Source organism: Lissotriton vulgaris, chromosome 5 (assembly GCF_964263255.1).
Source record: "Lissotriton vulgaris chromosome 5, aLisVul1.2, whole genome shotgun sequence".
NCBI classification, from domain to species: Eukaryota; Metazoa; Chordata; class Amphibia; order Caudata; family Salamandridae; genus Lissotriton; species Lissotriton vulgaris.
In genome coordinates, this window is record NC_141693.1 from 1,183,616,922 (window position 1) to 1,183,642,348 (window position 25,427).

At 42.6% G+C, this 25,427-nt stretch overlaps 2 protein-coding genes across 2 annotated transcripts in view; both read left to right on the forward strand.

Moving 5' to 3' along the window:
• Window positions 1–25,427, forward strand: part of LOC147712229 (scavenger receptor cysteine-rich domain-containing protein DMBT1-like) — a 1,653,398-nt gene that overhangs the window by 159,183 nt on the left and 1,468,788 nt on the right. The gene's annotated exons all lie outside the window — the stretch shown is intronic.
• Window positions 1–25,427, forward strand: part of LOC147712231 (scavenger receptor cysteine-rich domain-containing protein DMBT1-like) — a 66,107-nt gene that overhangs the window by 16,482 nt on the left and 24,198 nt on the right. Inside the window, exon 5 of the mRNA XM_086919272.1 lies at window positions 6,963–7,113. Coding sequence (XP_086775398.1) covers window positions 6,963–7,113 — 151 coding nt within the window. The remainder of the gene's footprint in view (window positions 1–6,962; window positions 7,114–25,427) is intronic.

Sequence of the window (25,427 nt, forward strand, 5' to 3'; positions counted from 1 at the left end):
AGGTCAGATACCTCTCACATGCATGCAGGCGCTTCATCCAGGAGCTTGTCAGCTTAATAAATCACGGGAGTACTATTAAACTATTAAACAGGAACAGGGGTGGGAGGCAATGATATCCTAGGGAAGGAAATGCAAGTTACTGGTAAGTGCGGTTAGAAATACTTTTCCGGATCAGTACTGTGCTCAAAGATACAGCACTGAGGTCTCTCCTGATAACAGGTGAATAAATCGGAATTCGTAGTTCGGCTGATTTTAGATGAATATTTCATTTCAAATCTTTTTTATTAAAGAGACAGAATTGACAAAGAAACGAAAAATAAAACAAAACTAAACATACATTTGATTGCATTCATGTGTCAACGTGACCCGAGTTTCACATTTCAAGTAAAAGAGAGCATCAATCTTGTGTAACAAATGATTCTCTAATGATGAGGTAAATGAACAGCATACATAAACACATGCAATTATAATCAGAAGGATGGTTGCAATAGGAGTGATATTGGAAAGGGGAAAAAATTGTAAAGAGAAGAGAGGTGAAGAAGAAGGAAAGAGAGGGAAGGAAGAGAGAGAGGAGAAGATTTAGAAGAAGAAGAAGAAGGAAGAAGAAGGAAAGAAAGAAATATGAAATTGACATGAAATCAATAACAGCTATTAGCATACAGTCATGTTATGTACTCCAAATCATAACAAGGGAGATAAAGCGCCTACGTTGTGCTCTTATAGGTGACAGAAACGTATTCTAGATTAGTGAATATGACCACTGTGCTAATCTAAGGCGGATCATAACAAAGTTCCATAGAGTCAAGTAAACTCCAGAGCTTAGCGTGCGATTTTCGCCACGGTGAGAAGTGTAGTGCCTCATTGTCTGCGCCCCTCAAGGAGGCCAACCATTCATGTCATATCTTGAAGGAAATATCAGATGCACTTTTCCATTTGCTGAAGACGACTTTACATGCAAGTGTAAGCATGAGATCCATTAGGTGGCGGTCATGATCGTTCACTAATCTTGAGTCTAATGCCCCAAGTATGACATATGCAAATTCTCTGCTAGGTCGGAAGTGGAAGGTTCTTTGAATGTAATTATAAATTTTGTCCCAAAAGGTTTGGAGCATCGAGCAATTGAAAAACATGTGAGCTAAGTCCCCCACGTGTGATTTACAATGCCAGCACATAGGGTTATCAAGGAGTTTAAGCTTGTAGAGTTTTTCTGGCAACCAATATGTTCTATTAATCAGCATGAGTTTAGTTTGAGAAAGTATTGGTGACATTTTATAGGAAAACGGTGTAAGATGTATCTTATCCCAGTCAAATTATATTTTAGAGGAATTATGCTCATTCTCCCAAGCAAGCTCGCACTTCCTATGCGCCTTCTGGGGGTCTGGGGAGAGGATTATATAGATTTTAGACACCATGTGACCCGTTGAGAGGAGATGGAACAGCTTGTTACAAATTGTAGGGTCGCTCGGCGAAATAGCTCTGGCAGTGAGAAAGGATTTAAGACGTAAGAACTTGTAGAAGTCAAGGGGTTGGAGATCAAATCGTGATTGCAAAGTGGCGAAAGGTAGAGGCGCAGACCCTTCGTAAATATCTTTCACTAAGTTCAGCCCCTTTTTTGACCATTGCTCCCAAAAGAAGTGTTTACCCACCTCCTTTATGGTTGGGTTGAACCACAACGAGGACAAGTTGGATTTGCTTATTTTGGTTTTAACTTTAGAGTGTCTCTCTAGGTTTAAGAGGGCCCTTCTAGTGTTTAGAAAGATGTATTTGGAGTGAGGGAAAGTTGCCATATCCATTGACATTAGGGCAGGTAATGGTAAATTACTAATGATAGCCCTTTCAATGTGAACCCAAACAGGAGTGTATTCGGATTGAAGTTGGAACCAATTCACACCTTGTTTGCACAAATATGCCGTCTGGTAGCACCTGAAATTCGGTAAGCCTATGCCTCCCTTGTCTTTCGCTAGTTGGAGCTTTTTCATGGTGATTCTTTTTGGTTTCTTATCTTGCCATAAAAAAGTATTAACGAGCTTATATATTTTGGTGAGGAAGTCATCCGATAGTAGCATTGGGTGCATACTTATCAGATAGTTGACCAGAGATGTGATCATCATTTTCAGGGTTTCCACTCTGCCCCACCACAATAAAAATTTCGGTGACCAACCATCTAAGAGAGAAGATATCTTTTTATGAAGGCTTTTTGTTTGCCAGAATAAGCCGGAGTTACCTAATATGCTTCTATCACCTATATTATTGAGGAGTTTCACCTCCGTTTTGTCTTTGTTAAGCTTATAGCCTGATACTTCGGCAAAATCTGCAATAGAGGACATTAGGGCTGGAATCACTAACTCTGCGTTTTCAGATATGACTAAGACGTCATCAGCATAGGCCGAAATCTTGACTGCGTAGTCACCAAAGCAAATACCATTAATATGGTCATTATTCGGTAAGTAATAGAAGAAGGGCTCGATGGCAAGTAAAAAGAGGGAGGGGGATAGGGGGCAGCCCTGTCTCGTACCTTGTTCCAGGTTAAAGGGTGATGATAGGCATCCCCCTGCATGCACTCTTTCCGATGGATTTGCATATAGTGCCATCACCATCCGAATAAATACTGTTCCTAACTTGAACTTGTGCAAAGTGGCTTCTAGATAAGACCAGTCGACCTTATCAAAGACTTTTTCTGCGTCTAATGTTACTTCAAAGTTCGGGGTGGTAATTAGTTTGGCCTTCTCTATTATGTGTGCTAGGGTGTGGGTGTTGTCGCCAGATAGCCTATGCTTGAGAAACCCTACCTGTGATGGGTGAATTAGTTTGGGCAGGATTTTCTGGATCCATTTGGCTGGAATCATGGCATAAATTTTGCAATCAAGGTTGATCAGCGATATCGGCCTGTAGTTCTTCGGGGATGTCAGATCTTTCCCTTCCTTAGGATTCACTGCAATAATTGCCTCCGCAGGGGTACCAGTGACTTGGCCGCTGTTAGCGAAGCCAGTGTATAAGTATTTGAGAGGTTCTACTAGGATTGAGATGAAACTCTTATAAAACATGGCGTTGAACCCATCTGGTCCCGGGGCTTTCCCGGTTTTGAGAGTTTTGATGGTTTGTTCTATGTCTGCAGCTGATATGGGAAGATTAAGGTCCTCCTGGTCTTGCAGCGATAGGGAGGGGAGAGTACAATTATCTAGGTATGTGTCTAATTTGGTGCTATCAATTTCTTTGTTTTTACTGTACAAGTCACTGTAGAAATCTTTAAATACATCAGCAATTTTGGTTGGGTCAGTGTGAGACGTCCCTAATTTATCCATTAGGCTCGTAATAGCAGTATGTTGCAACTTAAATTTTAAATAAGATGCAAGGCTCTTACCAGCTTTATTAGTTTGGCATAATTTGAAGTTTTTGTGGTTCTTAAGCCAGATTCCCGCTCTCTCACTAATAATCTTGTTATATTCATATTTTTTGGTCATTATGTCATTTAGGGTCATAGGGTCTTTAGAGATCACGTGTTTCTTTTCAAGTATTGAGATCTCTCGTTCTAAGTGTGTTAGGTTACTGTTAGCGTATTTGTTCATGGCTGCACGAATCTTAATTATGACTCCTCTGATAGTGGACTTAAGGGCCTCCCATCTCGTGAGGTCGGTAGTGTCTCCCTTCTTATTGCGAACAAGGTACTACTGTATAGCCGTCTCAATGGCCTTCCTATTCGTATCATTTTTCAAGACCGCGTTATTGAATCTCCATATGCTTGATTTTTTAGTTTCATTATGTATTGCCATTGTCATCGTGGTGCAAGAATGGTCAGAGACTACAGTGGTTCAATGGAAGTGTCATCGATATCGGCAGTTGAGTGACCAGATATAAGGATGTAATCTATGCGTGAGTACGATTTGTGTGGAGGTGAATAAAAGGTATAGTCCCTCTCTGTTGGATTCAGCAATCTCCAGGAGTCTGTCAGATTATAACGGGCGCAGAGATTGAGGAGTACCTTGTGTGAACTACTCGGGTGAAAGGGGCATTAGATGAATATTTTAAAGTTCCAAAACTCCACACTTTGAAGAATAAGTTGGGAGTTGGGGGATGGGGTCAGGCCCTGGGGACCAAATCCCCCAGGGCCTGACCCCCAAATTTAAACTAAACATTTTATTTACAGGAAGGGGGCCGCGTGGCCCCCCTCCCGTGGCCAATTCCGGGCCCCGGGGACCCCATCCCCAGGGCATGGCCAATTTAAAAAATATTGTTATGGAAGGGGGCTGCGTAGCCCCCCTCCTCAGTCCACTTAAGGCCTAGGGACCCCATTCCCCGGGGCCGGCCATTGTTTTACTTTTTTTTTTTTTAATGGGGGAGGGGGCCGCGTGGTCCACTCCCGGGCCACTTGTAGCCCCGGGGACCCCATCACCCTGGGATGGCCCTCTTCGTTGGGGTCCATGCGGCGTCTCCAATCCCCCCATGCTCCCAGCCGGCTCCCCGCCTTCTGCGGGAGCCGGCATTGCTTTTCCACATGCGGAGCAGCTAACATGCTGCTCCCCATATAGAAAAGCAATCAGCTTTGCTTCATTGAAGCGAGAGCAGGTTTCCCTGGTCTCACTTCAATGAAGCAAACCAGTTTGCAATAGCAGGCTGGGAGCCGCGAGGCTCCCACCCTCCCATTGCAAATAGCAGTGTCCCGGCGGTGAGACGGCCCTGGGGGGTGGCGGTCCCCAGGGCCATCAATTGCTCCAGGAAAGGGGGCAGCGCGGCCCCCCTCCCACCTTTTCCAAAGCCCCGGGGGTGGTGGTCCCCGGGGCTGGGGAGTCCATAATGGACCTCCAAATTAAAAAACGTAGTGCTCCGGGGAGGTGGCGGTCCCTGGGGTGTATTGGGGGCTCAAGCCCCCCCCCACACAGGTTGATTTCATTTTAAAAAAGCCCTGTGGGTGGCGGTCTCCGGGGCAGTGGGGGCCATATGCCCCCTACTACACAATAATTAATTTTAAGCCCCCGGGCTGGCGGTCGCTGGGGCTTGGGGGGGCATGCATGCCCCCCCACGTTATACTTGAAAGCCCCGGGGGTGGCAGTCCCAGGGGGTAGGGGGGGCCTTTGTGCCCGATCCTAAGCGCATCCCGTGATTTAAAAAAAAAACTTTGGGCCCGATTCACAGAATGAACTTAAGACTCAATCCTAAACTTACTACTATTTTGCCATTCACATAATGCACTTACTACTTTTGTTATTCACAGAAAGAACTTACTACTTTTGGTATTCACAGAAGTTAGGATTTTGTCTTGTTTGTCTTAAGACAAACTTAAGACAAACTTAAGACAGACTTAAGTTAGGATTTTGTCTTAAGTCTGACTTAAGTCTGTCTTAAGTCTGTCTTAAGTTTGTCTTAAGTCTGTCTTAAGTTTGTCTTAAGTTTGTCTTAAGTCTGTCTTAAGTCTGTCTTAAGTTTGTCTTAAGACAAACTTAAGAAAAGTCCGAACTTCTGTGAATACCAAAAGTAGTAAGTTCATTCTGTGAATGCCAAAAGTAGTAAGTGCATTCTGTGAATACCAAAATAGTAGTAAGTTTAGTATTGAGTCTTAAGTTCATTCTGTGAATCGGGCCCATTATTCTTTGGTCTTGGGGGTCCTTGTGGGGCCCCATGAGCAGGCCTAGGGGGTCAGGGTGTAACTACCCTGCCCCCTTTCCTTGTTTTGCATGTTTGTTTTCTGCTTTCTTGTGCCTCCGTTCTACTGAGGCACAAGATGGCTGCCAACACTTTCTGGTTTGAAATGTTGGCAGCCAATTAGCATAAAGCTTGTGCACGGGAGGGTTCACAGCCCTAGATATATATGTATTTTCTCAGCAACTACTGAACGGATTTGCACCATTTAAGCAAAAGGCACGAGTCTGAACTAAGGACTACCTCTTTGTCAAATTTGGTGTAATTCCGTTCAGCAGTTCGGGCTGTAGCTGCGATGAATGGTTCTATGGGAAATTGCATGGGGAAAACACATTTTGCGACCCCCCTTTTTTCTCGGCCCCCGCTTGACGAATCACCCCGAGACTTTCAGGATAGGAGCGGACCGGAGCTAGCCATTAGTTTGAAAATTTCGCGAAGATTCGTCAACCGGCGCCAAAGTTATTCCAAATAGAATGTTGCGGATTTCCTATGGAAAATAGGTCCCAACTATAACTAACTACTGGCGACCACCAGTATATAATATGTGAATGTGATCAAGGGCTGCAGAAGCCCGAAACGCTTCATTGCTGGCTGCGGTATAAGAACAAAAATAAAAACATACCTTGCCTGAACTGCTGTGGTCGGTCTGAGTTCCTGCTTCGCTGCGCGACGGAAGTGGTTGGAATTGCTGGTGTATATATATATATTTTTTTTTTAGGTACATTTTAAAATTAGTTTATGGATTTTTGTGCAATGTAAAATACACCCATTGTAAAGGCATGAAAACATACAATGAAATGTAAAGACGCCCAATGAAAAAAAACAAATGACTCCTGTGGTAATCACTGCAGGGTAGCACACCACTTCTAACATAGCTCAGTGGATTGAGACTATGATGCTTTCTTGTGTAACTTGCAGATGACAAGCTTGATACTCTGCAAACCAACTCAGCCTTTCGTCCTCAAAAAAGTTGATGAAATGAGCATTTGTAATAACAGTAATAACATTAAGAACAGCCGTTCAAGTACTACAAGATGTTCACATGTGTGGACTGGACTATTTTTAGGGGTCAGTATGCTATTGCTGAACCAGACATTCTGCAGATACAGCAGACAATTCTAAGCCAGTTCTTCCAGTCCCTGGCTTTGCCAGCACAGGCTTTGAGTCACACCCGCCTTTAACAGTGAGACTCCATGGAGGGGGGCACTTATCCATTGAAAATGTTTTTTCTCTTTTCAAATGTATATGTTTGAGGCCATTACTAAATGAAGCGAACCCTGTATTTTAATGTGACAAAACAGCAATGTTTTTCTCCTTCCCCTCTCCAGGTAACCTTTCCTGTGGTGGTACCCTGTCCTGGCAAAATGGATTCTTTAACAGCCCAAATTATCCAACCCCTTACCCCAACAATGCCTACTGTGTCTGGAATATAGAGGTGGAGACCACATTCTGCATTCAACTTAACATCTTTAATTTACGGTAAGCAAAGCCAGGAAGGTACTATATCAAAAACAACAAGAGAGATAGGGATAAAGGGCACTCCTGCCCCCCATAAGAAACAACTTAAATAACAACAAAGGAGTCACCAAAAAATTTATAAAGGAATCTTTAGTTCCAATACTCAAGTGAGAACTAAATATCTCACACTAAGGGCCTGATTACGATTGCGGTTTTCCCGCATCCTCTGGGCCGGAGGAAGCCACCGCCGGCCCGGAGGATGCGGGAAAACCGCTGCGGACTGAAAAAGACCCCCCGCCAGATTAGGATGGCTGGGGGATCGTTTTTCAGTCCGCAGCTTTTCCGCCGCGGTCGCCTTCCGACCGCGTCGGAAAAGCTTTAACATGGCTGGCGGTGTCTATCAGACACCGCCAGACATATTAGGATGTCTGCGGAAAGATGCCTTTACACGGCGGCATTTCCGCCGTGTAAAGGCACACGGATTCGTGTTTGGGGGCCCGTTGCGGGCCCCCAGGGGTGAAGGGGGGGTGGGGGGTGCACATGGGGGGTACCTATGGTACCCCCCTGCATGTGCCTGCACAAAGCGGCAGGCACCGCGAGGTGCCTGCCGCTTTGTGCATGCAAATGCACAACTCACATTTTTATCATTGCGGCGGGTGCTGCTTCAAGCAGCACCCGCCGCAATGATAAAAATACAGGATGTGACCGCCAGGGTGGCGGTCACATCCTAATTTGCACGGAGGGACCGCCGCTGCCCCTGCGGACGGTCCCTCCTACTCTATGGTGGCAGACGGACTCCGGTCCGTCCGCCATCATAATCGACCCCTAAATGCAGAAGAAATGTTAAAGTGTTAAACAAAAACACAGGAAAATCATTATAGGAAAAATTCAATATTTTGGAAATAAAACCCTCACTCATCAACATAGTTGATGACATGCTTCATCATGGGGTTTTACCAAGGGGACAAAATGTCTCCCTGGACTGCTGCTACAACTGAGTTACAGCGGAGCAGATTCCAATTATATACGAGGTGAAAAAAGTGTCAAAAGTGACAAAAGTGAATTTAAAAAAGGGCAAGCTGACCTCCACAATCCATTTAATAAGGAGTCAGATTGTCATTCTTAAAAACAGTGATTCAGACATTCAGTTGCCATCAATTCGAGTCAACTATGTCCTTAGTGCTTTTCTTAAAAGAGGTCGACATGTTTCTGCTTACAGGGTGCTCTATTCAGCAAAGCTTTCATCAGGACCAAAGAAAAAATAGAATAAGAATGAAGAAAAAACTTCCAGGCGGTCTACACACCCTAAGGTGTATCCTAACCTTGGGAAGTTACATACACACATAGGTAAACTCACGGTTTTACCATGGTTGGTCATGCATGGGATTTCCAGCAACTACCAATCTGTAAGGAAAAGTCAAAATTCAAACATGCATCCTCACATAAACAAAATGCACAATTAGGTCAATGAAAATTTATCAAATTGCCTATTATCACCTCTAAAACATGAACTGCCTATGTCAAGTTGTGATGCCATCTAAATCAGATACACACATTTTGTAAAGTCAGTGCCTAGAACTATAAAATGTGATATACTAATCCCATCAATACTAAGCACAATACCATGCCAAGGGCAAATAATACAACAGATTCATATTTCAAACCGGTTTTGTTTTCCTAACAAGAGAATTACTCTCTAACCCACTCCCAGGAAATACTGTTTGGAGTAGATTATCCTGGAATATAAATCCATATTTTCAACCCATTAGCCTTATTCAGAACAAATAGGGTAAGATCATCTTTCACTGCACTTAAATACATGGAGGACTATGTTTAAAAGTATAAAGTTAAAAACATGGACTTTGGCATCGATATTAGAGACTTACTTTAGTATCCTACGGGGATTGCTCCCTGGGCACTGCGGCAGAGGTATTCTTCACGACCTGGGATATCTAAAAGGCATTAGAAAATCCATCCGTCTTGGTATGCATGGATAAGGGGAATTAAACTTCATTGGGTGGTTGTGGTCTTTTTAACGAACCTAATAGCCATATCTATCAATTTAACACAGGTAAATTCCAAAGTGTATCTATCTGACCTTATTAAGAGCGAAATAAAGACATTATCTTCCGTAATGTCAAAAAGGAACCTTGCACGATTAACAAAATTGTATCGATGTAACAAAGGTGTTTTTAGCTTTAAATAATATGCCGTTTGAAAGTAACAACATTACTCTCATCGTAATCATTGCAATTCTTAATGATCCTGGTCAATTCACCACCAAGAATATCGAAACTGCATTAGTCTGACCGCGTTTATAAGGCGGGACAGAAAACGCTATCAACCATGGTCTCGTGAATGATATTACCATAACTATGTTGATGTAGCGAAATGTCATGAAAACGCCACCAAATTTACGAAGGTAACAGATTTACTTGCACCCGATCGACTCCCCACTTCGTACCTATATCACTCATTTCCGCTGCCCGAATGTTAACTCGGTGTGTGGACGTCATAGTTTTAAAGGTTTCCTTGAATTGGTCTACTTATCACATGTGACCGGAGCCCTGTATTGCTCCACTCCTCTATGTGAGAGACTCAACAGGATTGGTTCATAAGGCCCATGTGGACTGCGTCAAGTTATTTATACGTCATACGTTGTTTACTGACTGCGGTGGCCAAACTTAACCCTGACAAATGTCTAGGAAAACGTTATTGTTTCCGTCCTTTTCCACACGCTAACTGGTAATAAGCATCAGCTTTACTGCGCAATAAAAAAGATCCAATGTCGCTTACAACAATACACTTCCATAGTGAAAACATTTTCTATCCTTTTTCAGAATCTTCTTTACCAAAGGTTTTTATTCTTTTTGATGATGCACAATTCGAAGGGGATGAACAAAGAAGGGGAAAAGGAATCATATAACTCAGTAATACATACAGAATATATTCTTTTTGATTTCCTCTTTTTTATATAATTCCCTCTCTAAATTCCAGTCCCAACCCTTCATTCGTCTACATATCTGTATTACATTACCCACTAGTGGTATCAAAGTTTCTCCGTCTCCAAACAAGGATCTTCACATATAAGTTAATGAACTTCCTAAAGAGGGCTATTTTCGTTTGTGTCTAAACTCAGAAAAAAGTTTTTTGATACAGTGGTTTCTAAGTAAACACAGCCCCACCTTATCTCTAAACATTCTGCATTCTGACCATAATCAAACAAACCAAAGGAGCGTCAATAACCGCGGTTCAATTTCTCATGACAGAACCCCAGGGGATATCATTGTTCAATCCAATCTGGTGTGATGCTAAATGGTATATCCATCGTTGTTCCTTCTCAAAAAGGGACCCCGATGTGACTCTCTCTCCCCTGAGTTGCTCTATAACCGTCCACCTGAGGTCATCGGGTGAATGGTTATGTTCCAGAAAATGCGTGGTCAGTTTCGTCATGGTTTTCCGACAGTGAATAGTACTCCGATGTTCACATATGCTTTGTTACACGCCTCATTGTCATTCCGACATACCTCAAATTGCACGGACAAGTGATTAAGTATACAACGTGCTCAGAATTACAATTTGTATGACTCCGTTGCTGCCATACCCTTCCTTGTTCCAGGGTCAAGATTTTGGTGGTGGTAGTCAAGTGGCAAACACTACACCCCCCGCATGGGTAATGACCCACCACTGGGAGAAGCCCCCAGGCATTCAGGACAGTGCTGCTTCCATCTGTAAGTTGCTTACGGGGTCGAGTGTTCACAATTGCATCTTTTAAACTTCTTGCCCTTTTATAGGAAAAAAGGGGTTCCTCCCAGTTTAACTGTGTGCTTGTTAGAATTTTCCAATGCTTCTTAATACACCTACTCACCGAGTTGGAAATGGGGTTGTAGGTGTAACACACGTTAGTGGGGTTTTGGTGGAGGGTTCTCTTTCATGGTCATCCAGTAGGGCTCCTCGGTTCTGATTCTTCTCTCTTTTTCTACTCTTATCGAGTAACTGTTGCGGTTAGCCTCTCTGATGCAATTTCTTTGTCAAATCATTAGCTTGACCTTTGTAATCTGACAATGCGCTGCATTTACGTCGCAGATGTAAAGACTTGCCAAAGGGCAGATTCTCCCTCAAAGGGCGCGGATGAAAACCAGAAAATTGTAAAAGGCTGTTTTTTGCTGTCGGTTTGTGATAAGTTTTTGTCTTAAGACAATTACCAACTCTGAAAATTGTGACATCCAAAAATACGATTTTCTCCATTGTATTCATGAGTAAACTTCAAATTTGGATCACGAGTGTTGATCCACTCGAGAAAGGTAATCAAGGTGGCTTCACTCCTCTGCCATATGACCAGCACATCATCGATGTATCTCTGCCACATGGCCAAATCACGAGACTATGGTTGATAGCGTTTTTTGTTCCACCTTATAAACGCGGTCAGACTAATGCAGTTTCGATATTCTTGGCAGTGAATTGACCAGGATCATTAGGAATTGCAATGATTACGATGAGAGTAATGTTGTTACTTTCAAACGGCATGTTATTTAAGGCTAAAAACACCTTTGTTACATCAATACAATTTTGTTAATCGTGTAAGGTTCCTTTTTGACATTACGGAAGATAATGTCTTTATTTCGCTCTTAATAAGGTCAGAAAGATACACTTTGGAATTTGCTGTGTTAAATTGACAGATATGGCTATTTGGTTTGTTGAAAAGACCACAACCACCCAATGAAGTTTAATTCCCCTTATCCATGCATACCATGATGGAAGGATTTTCTAATGCCTTTTAGATATCCCGGGTCATGAAGAATACCTCTGCCGCAGTGCCCAGGCAGCAATCCCCGTAGGATACTAAAGTAAGTCTCTAATATCGATGCCAAAGTCCATGTTTTTAACTTTTTACTTTTAAACATAGTCCTCCATGTATTTAAGCTAAGTGAAAGATGATCTTACCCTATTTGTTCTGAATAAGGCTAATGGGTTGAAAATATGGATTTATATTCCAGGATAATTTACTCCAAACAGTATTTCCTGGGAGTGGGTTAGAGAGTAATTCTCTTGTTAGGAAAACAAAACCGGTCCGAAATATGAATCTGTTGTATTATTTGCCCTTGGCATGGTATTGTGCTTAGTATTGATGTTATTAGTATATCACATTTTATACTTCTAGGCACTGACTTTACAAAATGTGTGTATCTGATTTAGAAGGCATCACAACTTGACATAGGCAGTTCATGTTTTAGAGGTGATAATAGGTAATTTGATACATTTTCATTGACCTAATTGTGTATTTTGTTTATGTGAGGATGCATGTTTGAATTTTGACTTTTCCTTACAGATTGGTAGTTGCTGGAAATCCCATGCATGACCAACCAGGGTAAAACCGTGAGTTTACCTATGTGTGTATGTAACTTCCCAAGGTTAGGATACGCCTTAGGGTGCGTAGACCGCCTGGAAGTTTTTTCATCATTCTTCTATTTTTTTTTTTGGTCCTGATGAAAGCTTTGCTGAATAGAGCACTCTGTAAGCAGAAACATGTCGACATCTTTTAAGAAAAGCACTAAGGACATAGTTGACTCGAATTGATGGCAACTGAATGTCCGAATCACTGTTTTTAAGAATGAAAATCTGACTCTTATTAAATGGATTGTGGAGGTCAGCTTGCCATTTTTTAAATTCACTTTTGTCACTTTTGACACTTTTTTCACCTCGACTATAATTGGAATCTACTTTGCTGTAACTCAGTTGTACCAGCAGTCCAGGGAGACATTTTGTCCCCTTGGTAAAACCCCATGATGAAGCATGTCATCAACTATGTTGATGAGTGAGGGTTTTATTTCCAAAATATTGAGTTTTTCCTATAATGATTTTCCTGTGTTTTTGTTTAACACTTTAATATTTCTTCTGCATTTAGTGTGAGATCTTTAGTTCTCACTTGAGTATTGGAACTAACGATTCCTTCATAATCAACTATAACTATTAGTAATTGAAGGTGTAAACGCTCAACCCTATTAGATATTGCACATCTACCATGGTTCTCACTACAGATGTGTGAATAAGTAGAATGATTCTCATTTGAGTTTAACTCAGGCATAAACTATACTGCACTTCATCTCTGTTCATGAGATTGATGCCATCCATTGAAAGCTCTTAAGGTCACCAACAAAATTGCAAGCAGGGGCATAGATTATAAGCAGTGAGATTCAGTGGGTGTAAATCTCAGATTTACTAACTAATAAAGGTGTGGGCTGCAGTCTGGAGGGGTGAGATGAACAAGGTTTGTGATGGACTATACTCACAAAGATTAGGGTCAGCACTGATTTGCATTTGATGGGCATCAGTATAGAGTGACAGTGGGTGAAAAACGATGGGTTGGAATGCTACCCCAAGGCTGCCACTGGTTAGACTATTTGCAAGTATTCATCCCATCACCTTTTGGGTGTTTCCTTGCCAGTGGTATCCCCTGATACTTGAAACTGTTGCAGATTTCCAAGCCTACTATTACCATTGTTTGTGAATTCCAAAAAGTAGTACATTTGTACCCATTAAAGGAGTATTTCTATGGGTGCAGATTTACAGATTTTCTACTATATTTTTAAGATCCAGATCCGAAAAACAAACAAGTCAAAACTTAGTGAAATGAGAATGATGGGAAAACTGACATAGATATAGCAGGCCTTACTGAGAGACCCCAGAGACAACTACCAAACCAAGAATATATTTGAGAGGTGTCATACACCAAACACGTCAGCTGAAAATATGCCTCAGCCAGTCCTAGAAGGCCCTAATAGTTTACCCTGGGGACTCATGTCTACGGACGTGCACAACACAATGTCTTGGGACCACCTATTTTAAATTTATTTTCACTAATCACTTATTTCAAACGTATTTTCACTGCACAAACACTTCTTCATCTCTATTATAGGAAACCTCGATGGTAGATTTGTCAAATCTGTGCACAAGGACATGGCACCATGTTTCTAGTCCTCACCTTTAAATATAATTGTATTAAGTGACTGGCAGCCCATGTACTAAGCTTGAGTGCAAATAGAGGAGGGAGTTTAGACATATGAATAAGTTGAGCCTAGCCAGAGCTGAGCCAAAGGTCTGGCTTGGCTCTAGCAGTCTGCTCTAGCAGTCTGTGTATGAGCCAAGCCTTGAAAACATTTGGTATGTATATCGTGCAACCCACATAATGTAAAAAAATCAAAAAAGTGTGATTCTTTACCATGGGGAAGTGTTTCACCTTAGTACATCAGATTATATCAGCGCCAAGATATACTTGCAGTGCACTTTATAAATATACATAACATATCACTGCATAGACAGGAATCCATTAGAAACGATTGTGTTAGAAATATTCATGGCTTGCACGATTGAGAATGACATTGGTGAAGAGTCAAGTCAGTAGTCATGTAAACCCTAAATGTGGCCTAGGTTCTTATTATAGATGGATTAACATTAGCTTTTATTAAAGCAAATTTAAGAGGCGCTAGGAAAGTGCACATCTTGACCTGAAAAAGTATTTGGGAGGTTTCACACCCTTAAACACCCCATGAAGCTACATCCCTGATTGAAGACATCAACAAAATGCTTTTTCAGTGTCTTTCTAAAGATCCAGAGATTTGTCTGATAAGATAGATTTGAAGGGAGAGCATTCCATTGCCTGAGCAGCAGTGAGTAAATTGATTTTCTACCAGCTGATAGTGTACTAAAAGGGTTAGGAGGACATCCTTTACTTAAATTTTAAATTGGTGGTGCCATCTGCAGAGACTATCTTTTGTAGGCATTGCCAAGATCATAGTGCAGGACAATCATGCTTAAACAGATGAAAAACCAACATCAAGTGCACAGTAAGCTTAGCACCAGTGGAAATCACTGGTGCGGAATTTAGTATGACAGTAGGTCTCATTTGTATAGCCTGAATGGGATAGGAGTACCAACATCACTGCAGGTGATTGCAAAAGATTAGATAATGGAACGTGCTTTAAAATAGCTCTAGGAATAAAATGCAGAAACCTTTTGCAGTGAATATTGACTCAATGAATTGCAAATTCATTGCATCTGACAAGACAACTGTGCTACCCACTTTGCATGTTTTTATATGTGTGTTCTTCCTAGTGATCCCATTTATTGCCTGGCTGCCCTTTGGCCAGTTGTATTTATGTCTGTTTTTCTAGCTTCATACATCCACCAAACCTTGTTTTACATGTTCCCTTTCCCTCCATTCCTATTGTTGCCCCACACAGCATGCACCTAGCTCCAGTTCCCTTGCTGTACTTATTTTGACTCACCATCTCATCCCTTGCAAAGCCCATTAAAAAAACACTACTCTTACTCCAGTATTGGAGATTTCATAGATTCAAATGCCTGAATCATTCCCTGTTGTTGAGACGGGAGTCTCCAGGACATAAAAAGGCAATGCTTAGTAGTATAGCAAACTGAAAAGAGGCCTAGGCCCATTTCTCTTTTGCAACCCATAACCCTTGTTATGTAAAAGAGACCAAACTTTTCCCTGAACCAATCAGAACTCCTCACCCTCGAGAACCCTCCTGAGAGAACCTTTTGCCCCTCAGATTTTCTACCGCACATTGTGCTAGGAAGTCTCCTTTGAGCTCTGCTCAAACTCTTCACTTCTACTGTCAAGGTGCCTGATACATCCACAGGAGCCGACGATGTACCCAACGCCCCTCCGCCTCAGACACCACCCGAATGTTTATAATTATATAATTCTAGGTAATGTCTAAGTGGAGAGACAAAAAAAGAGAGACGGCCTCAGTGGAATCGGATGACTCTGTCGTTGGTTGGGGCGTCTTCTTGGCTGTACCTGAACGAAACAAAATATTATAGGACACACATTTCTAGAATAAACTTAATCTGAAACTTTACACTTTAGACTAACCATTACCCCTAAAGTTTTAGGCCTTTGCTTCTCTGTTGTATAATTAATTGCTGATATCAGTTCCCTCTGGCTACTTCGTTGCTGCAAGAAAAAACAGATGTACATGAATTTACCCTTTAAAACTAATGCGTGTAACTCCTTTACTCTTTTAGATTTTTCTCCCTCTCTTTACCTGATTGTAGCGTGAGGGAGCTTATAAGTTCAACTGCGCTTCTGCGGATTCCTTGACTAGGTAACAAATAAGAACCAAGGACTGAGGAGAATGTCAAATTCTAAATGTCACAGTTTTTTCGTTTCGAAGTACTTATTCAAGAAAAATTAGCTGGAAGCTTTAACTAAGAGTTTCTCAGGTATTTCCACTCAATGGGGAAAAAAAATAAACAAACAAGCCTGACTGGATTCTTCTTCTTCTCAAGTCAGCATGAGAGGCGTCCCTCATTGCGCATGCGATACTTGGCTGCTTCGGAAACACTGTGGCTATTTTCGGAAAGACTGTGGCAAGGTTTCTGAACTTTCAATTTCGATTCCGGCACGGAGCTCAGGGCTGACGTGCTCACGCGCTGAGAAGACACTAGACTGCTGACCTGTAATGGCTGTGTCCGTTCTGCTTCACCATGATGGGTTTTCTGCGGAGTTCTGTATATTCTTAAAGCATTGGTTGAACATCAGGGTGGATATCAGGTGCCTTTTCTTCCACCTCAAGGATGTGAAACCCTTGTGTCGGGTCGGTGTGGCCTTTTCTGAATCCTAACTAGAGGGATCCTGACATCTACTCAATCTAGATTGGTTTTGATAGTTTCTTCTTATCCAGATTTAATTATTTAGAGCTTGTACCACCTGCTCTAAGAAAAGGTTCTATACAGATGACCATCATAAGGACTGCATCTACTGCCTTTATCCAGAGCATCAGGCAAAGGATTGCAAGGTATGTTGTACTTTTTCTAATAAAACTTTGAGGGACCGTGAAGAAAGGCTTTTACTATGGCTTCAAAAGCTAAAATCCAGGAAGGAAGTCATGTCTAGTGACAGTGAGGAGGAGTCTTGTTCTTCTAGGAGATCTCAGAAAAGGAGCAGATCTCCTCAGGCTCATACCTCAGGGGAAAGACCTGAGAAGGCCCTAAAAAGGCCATCCCAGCGTCTTCGGGGCACAGTCCCTCTAAATCTCCTTCAGGCAAGGAAAAGGAGAAAAAGGGTCATGCTTTGGGGGTAAAACATGCCAAAAGGACAAGCTCAGAGCCCTCAAAATCTCCCCCTAAGGTCAAGCCTACGGTCAAGAAGCCGCCCTCCACACCTTCTTAGGAAAGATTGGAAAGATCTGCATCGTTGGCGGGAGCGTCGACGAAGAAAATGACGTTGTCGCCGATGAAACCTGAGGTAAAGACTGCTTCAAAGGCTTTATCGCCGTCGACAGTACCACCGTCGACAGCAGTGTTGACGGCGAGATCTGTGGCAACAACGGCATCGACGACGACGATGGCTATGATCATGTCGTCGACGACGACCGTGACCACGGGATCATCGACGGCAACCACGATGACAGTAATGGCAACGTCGACGGTAGCGTCGACGACAATGATGTCATTGGTTTCGATGGCAATCTCGTCGACGGGCTCGTTGAGAAGGGAAAAATCCCCAGAAAAGAGGTTTTTGGCCAGTAAAAGGACAATTACACCGGAACTTACATCTCCAATAAGGTGACACCTCTGGTACCATCTCACCTTTTGGATGAGGAAGACGGAGATGATGGCAGTCCTTTTGGTTACGCTAGTAGCCCATCGCAGTTACAGGTGATGACTCAGAGGACGAATATGAAGAATTTCAAGATTGTCCCCAGCAACAATACCGCCAGGAGTATCAAGAAGAGATGACGAGTGTTCCATCCTCTTTACTAAAAGATCTGCAGTTTATGCTAGAGGATTATAAGAGGAGATATCCTGTACCTCATGCCTCTAAGGAAGTTCCAGTGACTACGCCTCAACCACGCTCTGTACCAAGTACACCAGTGCGTAGACATGAGATTTTACCACAGCCCCTTCCTAGATCTCCACCACAGAGATTTCAACAGGAACCAGGGACCACGGATGATGACCAGGAGGAAGGAGAAATCACAGACCCTAGTAGAGAGTGGGATGATTATCTCATTCCGTCGCCTTCTTCTCCTTCGCCGAAGCCTGTTGATTCTCCACCAGAAGACATCGGTGGTTTTCATAACCTAATGGAGAGCACCAAAAACAGATTTGCACTCACCATGTCAACGGACAAAGATGAATGTTCCCTTTATGACCTCAAGGAAACTTATCATTAGCTAGTTCGGTCCTTGCCAATTGTCAGTCATCTATGGGAGGAAGGCCTGAAAGTCATGGAAACACCAGCAACAGTGACTCCAGTGCTCGCCAGACTTGACAAGAAATATAAAGCGCCTTCAGATGCTCCAGCTTGTCTTTTAGGTCTCCCCAAGCTGGACTCAGTTATTACCCAAGCGGCTCAGCAGGAATCAAGAAATCCATCAGCTCCTATTACGGTGCCTTCGGACAGAGAGGGTCAAAGATTGGACAATGCGGGGATAAGATTTTCCTCTATGTCTGCCCTGTTAGTGAGAGCTGCGAATGCCCTGGCCATTCTGGGCAGGTACGATAGGCAAATGTGGTGTGACCTTTCGGCGTACATTGACCGCCTTCCAGAACGGAGATGCAAGAAGCCAGAAAAATTCTGCAAGAGGGGGAGAGTACTTCGGCCGAAGTCATAGATTGCACTATGGACATAGCGACCACAGCATTCAGATCTTTGGGTGGAGCAGCGGTACTACGCAGACAAGGATGGTTAAGGGCAACAGCATGTAGACTAGAGGTCCAAAATAAGATCTTAGACCTGCCTTTCAACGGAATGGATTTATTTGGCAAACAAACATGTAGAGTATCAAAAAAGATACTGATACAGCTAAGTCATTGGGAACACTACAATATAGGAAGGTTCCTTTTAGAGGCTCTAAGGGTAGAGTCCATTCATCTTATAGAGGAGGATACCAGCAAGGAAGATATTCATCTTACTACGCCTCATCTCAGCCCTACCGTCAGCAGTATACACAGCGCCAGTCAAGAGGCTACACAAAATCTACTCCTAGAGGGAAAGGAGGTCGTCAGGGGAAAGACAACACCCGACGACAATGACAACCTTCAATATCCAGCTACACCTACTCCTCTAATATCACATGTTCCCCTGGGTGGAAAGATTGCTTATTATTTCCAATACTGGCAACAAATAACTACGGATCAATGGGTCCTCAACATTATTCAATTCGGCCACACTCTAGAACTTCTACAAACGCCCCCTCGTACACCGCCGATACATCAAGAGGTCAAGCACTTACATCAAATGTGAAGAGAGATTCGGACAATGCTCCGAAACAGAGCAATAGAACCGATGCCGAACTCCCAGAAGGGAAGGGGGTTTTACTCCCAGTTTTTTCTAGTCAAGAAAAACCTTCTTCAGTAGCATCCCATTCTAGAACTCAGATCCCTAAACACCTATCTCAAGAAGCAATCTTTCAGAATTGTTTCTCTTCAAGACATCCTTCTACTTTTGGACGCAGGAGATCATATGACCACATTAGAACAACAGGATGCATACTTTCACATCCCCATCCATCCTTCTCAAAGACAGTACCTTCGGTTCATGGTAGCCGGAGAACATTACCAATTCAAGGTACTGCCGTTTGGCCTGAAATCAGCCCCAAGAATTTTTACAAAATGCCTGGCCCCAGTGGCGGCTGTTCTAAGGAAACAGAAACAACAAGTATTTCCTTACCTCGATGACTGGTTGGTCAAGGCACCATCGGCAGCATTGGCCCGATCGTCAACAGCGGCTTGCATGGAGTTGTTTGCCAGGTTAGGTCTGACTTTAAACAAGAAAAAATCATCCCTTCAACCAATAAAGAACATCACTTTCTTGGGGGCAATATTGGATACAGAGAGAAACAAGGCGTTCCATTCCAAAGAAAGGCAACTGAGAATGATATCTCTCTTTCAAGGCTTTGCAAAAAGAAAGTGTCTTTCAGTACGCAAGTATAAGTCATTACTGGGAACAATGTCATCTTGTATTCCCCTCGTACCGTTCTGCAGGTTAAGGATGCCTCCGTTGCAAGAGCAACTAGATGTACAATGGCATCAAGCGGAGGAATCCTTCGAGGATATAGTCGAAGTAACGCCGGTCATGGTTCAAGCAGCGACATGGTGGACCCAAAAGCGGAACGTTTTGCAGGGTCTATCATTCCTTACAGAGCCAGCCCCACTGATAGTTACTACAGATGCATTCCTAGAAGGATGGGGAGCGTTCCTTCAAGACATCCTAGTCAGCGGCCGCTGGAAGGTGCCTGAGCAGCAACTGCACATCAACTTACTAGAACTCAGAGCCGTCCGCTTGGCATTGCTAGCTTTCCTACCAAGGATAAGGAAGTCATATGTGTTGATAGGAACAGACAACACAACTACAATGCACTACTTAAACAAACAAGGAGGAACAAGATCACTCTCCCCGTCTCAGGAGGCCCAGAGGATATGGGAATGGGCACTGCAACACGGAATATCCATATCAACAAAACATCTCCCGGGGGACCAAAACGTCAAAGCAGATACTCTCAGCAGGCTCAAATCCACCTGCCATGAGTGGGAGATCGACCAAGGAATTCTAGACGGCATTTTTCAAAGACGGGGAAAAAGGACAGTAGACCTTTTCGCAACAGCGGAGAGCAGGAAATGACGGTTCTTCGCAAGCTGGCTTACCCAACGGGGATCTTGGGGGAATGCGTTTTCGATGACATGGTCCGGCGTCTTTGCCTACGCCTTTCCTCCAATTCCCCTACTGCCACGAGTGTTTGTGAAGATCAAGAAGGAGCCATGCAGATTGATCATGATAGCCCCATGGTGGCCCAGACAACACTATTCCACAGAGCTTCTGCTGCTGTTGGAGGTCCATCTGATTCGCCTTCAGCCAATACCATTGCTTCTGACGATGTCCCAGGGACAAGTGCTCCATCCGGACCCGAAATCCTTGCGCTTAGCGGCCTGGCTCCTGAGCACTGTGAGTTTCAACATCTGAACATCTCAGAGGAATGTAAAAGCATCCTTTCAAAGGCCAGAGCTGATAGTACAAACAGAACCTATAGAATGAAGTGGAAGAGATTCTGTCTATGGTGCCAAAGAAGTAACATTCATCCTATGATTTCTGCACCACATGACATTATTCCATACATCTTGCTTTTGGCTAAGTTGGATTTGGCTCAAGCATCTATAAAGGTAAATTTAGCTGCAATATCACACTACAGAAAGACATCCTTGGGACCGTCCTTATGGTCTGCAAGAATCATTAAACAATTCATGAAGGAATTGTTCGGAGTTTTTCCTCCAATTAAGCCTCCACCCCCTCTCTGGCACTTGAACATTGTTCTTTCTCAATTAATGAAGCAGCCCTTCGAGCCAATACACAGGGCAGATTTCAAATTCCTATTGTGGAAAGTGGCGCTTCTCATCACGCTCACATCGGCCAGAAGAGTGGGGAGTTGCAGGCTCTCAAATACAAGACCCTTTCTTGAAATTTAAGGAGGACAGAATGATTCTCAGAACTAATCCAAAGTTTATCCCAAAAGTACCAACTGACTTCATTTGAATGAACCATTAGTTCTTAAATGTTTCTTTCCTCATCCAACAGCAGCGGCGGAAAGAGTTCTACATTCGCTGGACATCCAAAGATGTCTCAAATTCTATTTGCAAAAGACTAAACCCTTCCGCTAGTCTTCACAGCTTTTTGTCGCATTCAGCGCACCCAGGAAAGGCTTTCCTCTATCAAAATGTGGAATTGCCAGATGGATTTCCAGTGCAATAGGATATTGTCACCAAGCTGCTGGAAAACCTCTGAACGCACGAGTTCATGCCCATTCTACGAGAGCAGTGTCCACCTCCACTGCTTTGTTTGCAGGAGTGCCGATCCAGGATATCTGCAGGGCAGTGACCTAGAGATCTACACACACCTTCACCAGGCATTACTGCTTGGAAGCAGCAGCAGAGAGAGATGTGGTGGTGGGAGAAGCGGTGCTCAAAAACATTATTCAGTAATGGTGAGCCATCTTTTACATCCCTCCGTCCTTTTTTCATGATTACGAATGCACATTTGTCCATTGCTATGTTTTGTAACTGTGATTGCAATATTAATATGTAGAATTATAAACAAATGATGTACAGAAAAATAAAAATGTGCCTTATACTACTGCTCGCTATTTTGATTCAGGCATGTAAATCTATGAAAGCTGGAGTAAGAAAACAAGTTACTTACCTGTAACTGTAGATCTCCAGTATTGGAAGCTTTCATAGATTCACATGCGACCCACCCTTCACCCCTGAGAGGCTCACCTTGTATTTAGCACGAGGAGTGTTTTGATGCACAAGTGCGCGAAAATCTGAGGAGCAAAAGGTTCTCTCAGGAGGGTTCTAGAGGGTGAGGAGCTCTGATTGGTTCAGGGAAAAGTTAGGTTTCTTTTACATAACAAGGTTTATGGGTTGCAAAAGGCCTCTTTTCAGTTTGCTATACTACTAAGCATTGCTTTGTTATTTATCGGAGACTCCCGTCTCGACGACGGGGAATGATTCAGGCATGTGAATCTATGAAAGCTTCTAATACTGGAGAACTACAGTTACAGGTAAGTAACTTGTTTTCTTACCAGGAACTGCTCCTGTTTCTCTGACAATATTGCTACTTGTCTTTTATCCGCTTTGGCTTTCAGGTTTTACTTTTTTAGTGTATGGTATTTCTATTACTTGAACCTAGCCAAAATGCAGTGGGGTGCTCAGCAGAGACAAAGACATGAATGAAGTCAATGAATTATAGAAGAGATAGCTGATCTGTTAATGCATTGCAATGTACTGTTTTTTAAGCAGCTGACTTTTCATCTCTTTCCTATATAGGAGCAGCATTGGGGGAGGTCTCATACTTTCGGTATTCACAGAAGGCATTTAGGAGCCCTAAAGTTAGGAGTCCTAACTTTACTACTCCTAAACTGAGAAAAATCCAAACTTTAAGACTTTCGGTATTCACAGTAGGCATTTAGGAATCCTAAAGTTAGGAATCCTAACTTTACTGCTCCTAAACTGAGAAAAATCCTAACTTTAAGACTTGCGGTATTCACAGAAGGCATTTAGGAGTCCTAAAGTTAGGAGTCCTAACTTTACTACTCCTAAACTTAGAAAAATCCTAACTCTAAGACTGTCAGTATGCACAGAAGGCATTTAGGAGTCCTAAAGTTAGGACTCCTAACTTCGGTGAATACCGAAATGAGTAAGTGCCTTCTGTGAATACCAAAATGAGTAAGTGCCTTTTGTGAACACCAAAATGGTAGTAAGTTTAGGATTTTGTGTTAAGTTAGTTCTGTGAATTGGGCCCTCAGTGCCTAATTATGGTGCTCAGACCAATCAACCAGGCACAAACTTAAAAAACACATGTTAGCTTGAAGCGAATTTCCACAAAATATTCAAAGCTCATCATCCCAAACAAACTTTCCTTGCATCAGGTCAGCAAATCATAACATGACATATTCCCAAAAAATAATCTTTTACCTCTTGGTGGCTACTGACACTGACCCACACAACATCTCTTCAACTTCTCAATAACTCTCAGACACCCATGGCCATCTCTATGAGAATATCACTACTTCTATTCATACATAAAACACAAATTAACTTACCGGAACAGCATTCATAGCACTAATTCTATGAAATGTGGTAGCAAATAAGATGATATGATGAAATTAAATCAAAAATAAACATTTGTAAAGTGCACAGCTACCTCTGGAGAGGTGTCCCAGCACTCGGGCCGTCAGGAAGATTAAACAAACTATTGCCCAGAGTCACAAGGTGCTGGGCTAACCTGCCGCCGGGGATCAAACCATGAGCCCCTGTGTTCCAGAGTCAGCCACCCTGGCCGCTGAACCACTCCTCTTCCCAAGTATGATCATACTAACTTGCCTCCTTTTAGGTCACATGTGAAAACTGGTCTCAAGTTTATGTTACTTAAGGACCTACTGGATACATGTTTTCTCTCCTATAAAGCTGTTGCAAACATATCCCTAGCTAAATCTGCTTCTCCTAGTTTTACTCCAATTTCCCCACAGACTTGCAACTATTCTCTTGAGTTCACCGGAGCTTTTGCATAGAAAGAAGACTGATTCGAAGGCTAGTTTCTTAGTCCTGCGCAGTAGACATTGTAGATTAATTTTAAAGTTATTAGGCATGAATTTATTTGGTTGAATACAATGTTCTGTGAAAGATTTCATAGGCTGCAGCTCCATTGGGCATCTTTAATTATCATAAATGGTTATGAAACCATTCTACCCATGAAAATCTGTGCCCTGACATTCATGCTGAACTACATTCATCTTGCCTTAAGGACACCTCTCTGAAAATTCTTTGATGTTTAACTATGGGATTTTCACTCTAACCCTATCAAATTGAAATCATAAAATTAAAAGGGATTTAAAAACAAAATGACAATTTTCACTGTCAAGTCAAGTCAAGAACATTTGTATCGCGCACAAATCACATCCGAGGAGTCTCATGGCACTTGCAGACGGCTTTGACAAGAGAAACAAGATGGTCTAATATGCAAATAGCCAGGTCTTTAGCTTCTTGCGAAAACAGCTGTGTTCTGGAATAGTGCAGAGATTGGAAGGCATTTCATTCTATGAGGCGGGGGCAAGGAGAGAGAAAGCGCAACCTCCATTTCTGGAGGTCGATATTCTCTGAGGCGTCAGCCGTGACTCATTACTAGATATCAGATCACTTTGAGGCAAATACCATCTTAACGTTTGAGACCAGTATTTTGGCCCATTTCCATACATGTGTTTGTGGACCAAGCATAAGGTTTTAAAGAGAATTCGCTTTTTCACTGGAATAGATATACAGTCCACCTACTCTGGTTAAATTCAAAGGGACATTAAATACTAATATTACTGATTTCAACTGTGTTATTTGTAATTCCGTGTACTACCAGTACCAGTGTATCTACGTCTATGAACTGAAGGAAAAATGCAAACTGTAAAGATTTAGAATTCGCTTAACTCCTTGCCTGCGTTAGACGGCCCCCGGCCATCCAACGTCACGATGGGCGTGTGCGTCCGACGGCCGAGCGCTGTCCAATCTGCGCATGCGTGAGATTTTCCCGCACGGCTGGGAAATCCCAGCCACAGGCAAGAGGTAAAAGGTAAATGTTAATGTTTTGTGTCAAAAATGTTCAGTCATGAAAAACTCTTTTGAAACATTTGGAAATAAATCTGTTATTGACATATCATCATTCAAAAAAGTAGCCTTGGTTGGCATATCAAAGGTACTTGGATTTAAAATCTCTGGTCATGACATAAAAAATGTAAATAACAGCCGGTGGTATTGAGACAGGAAAAGGC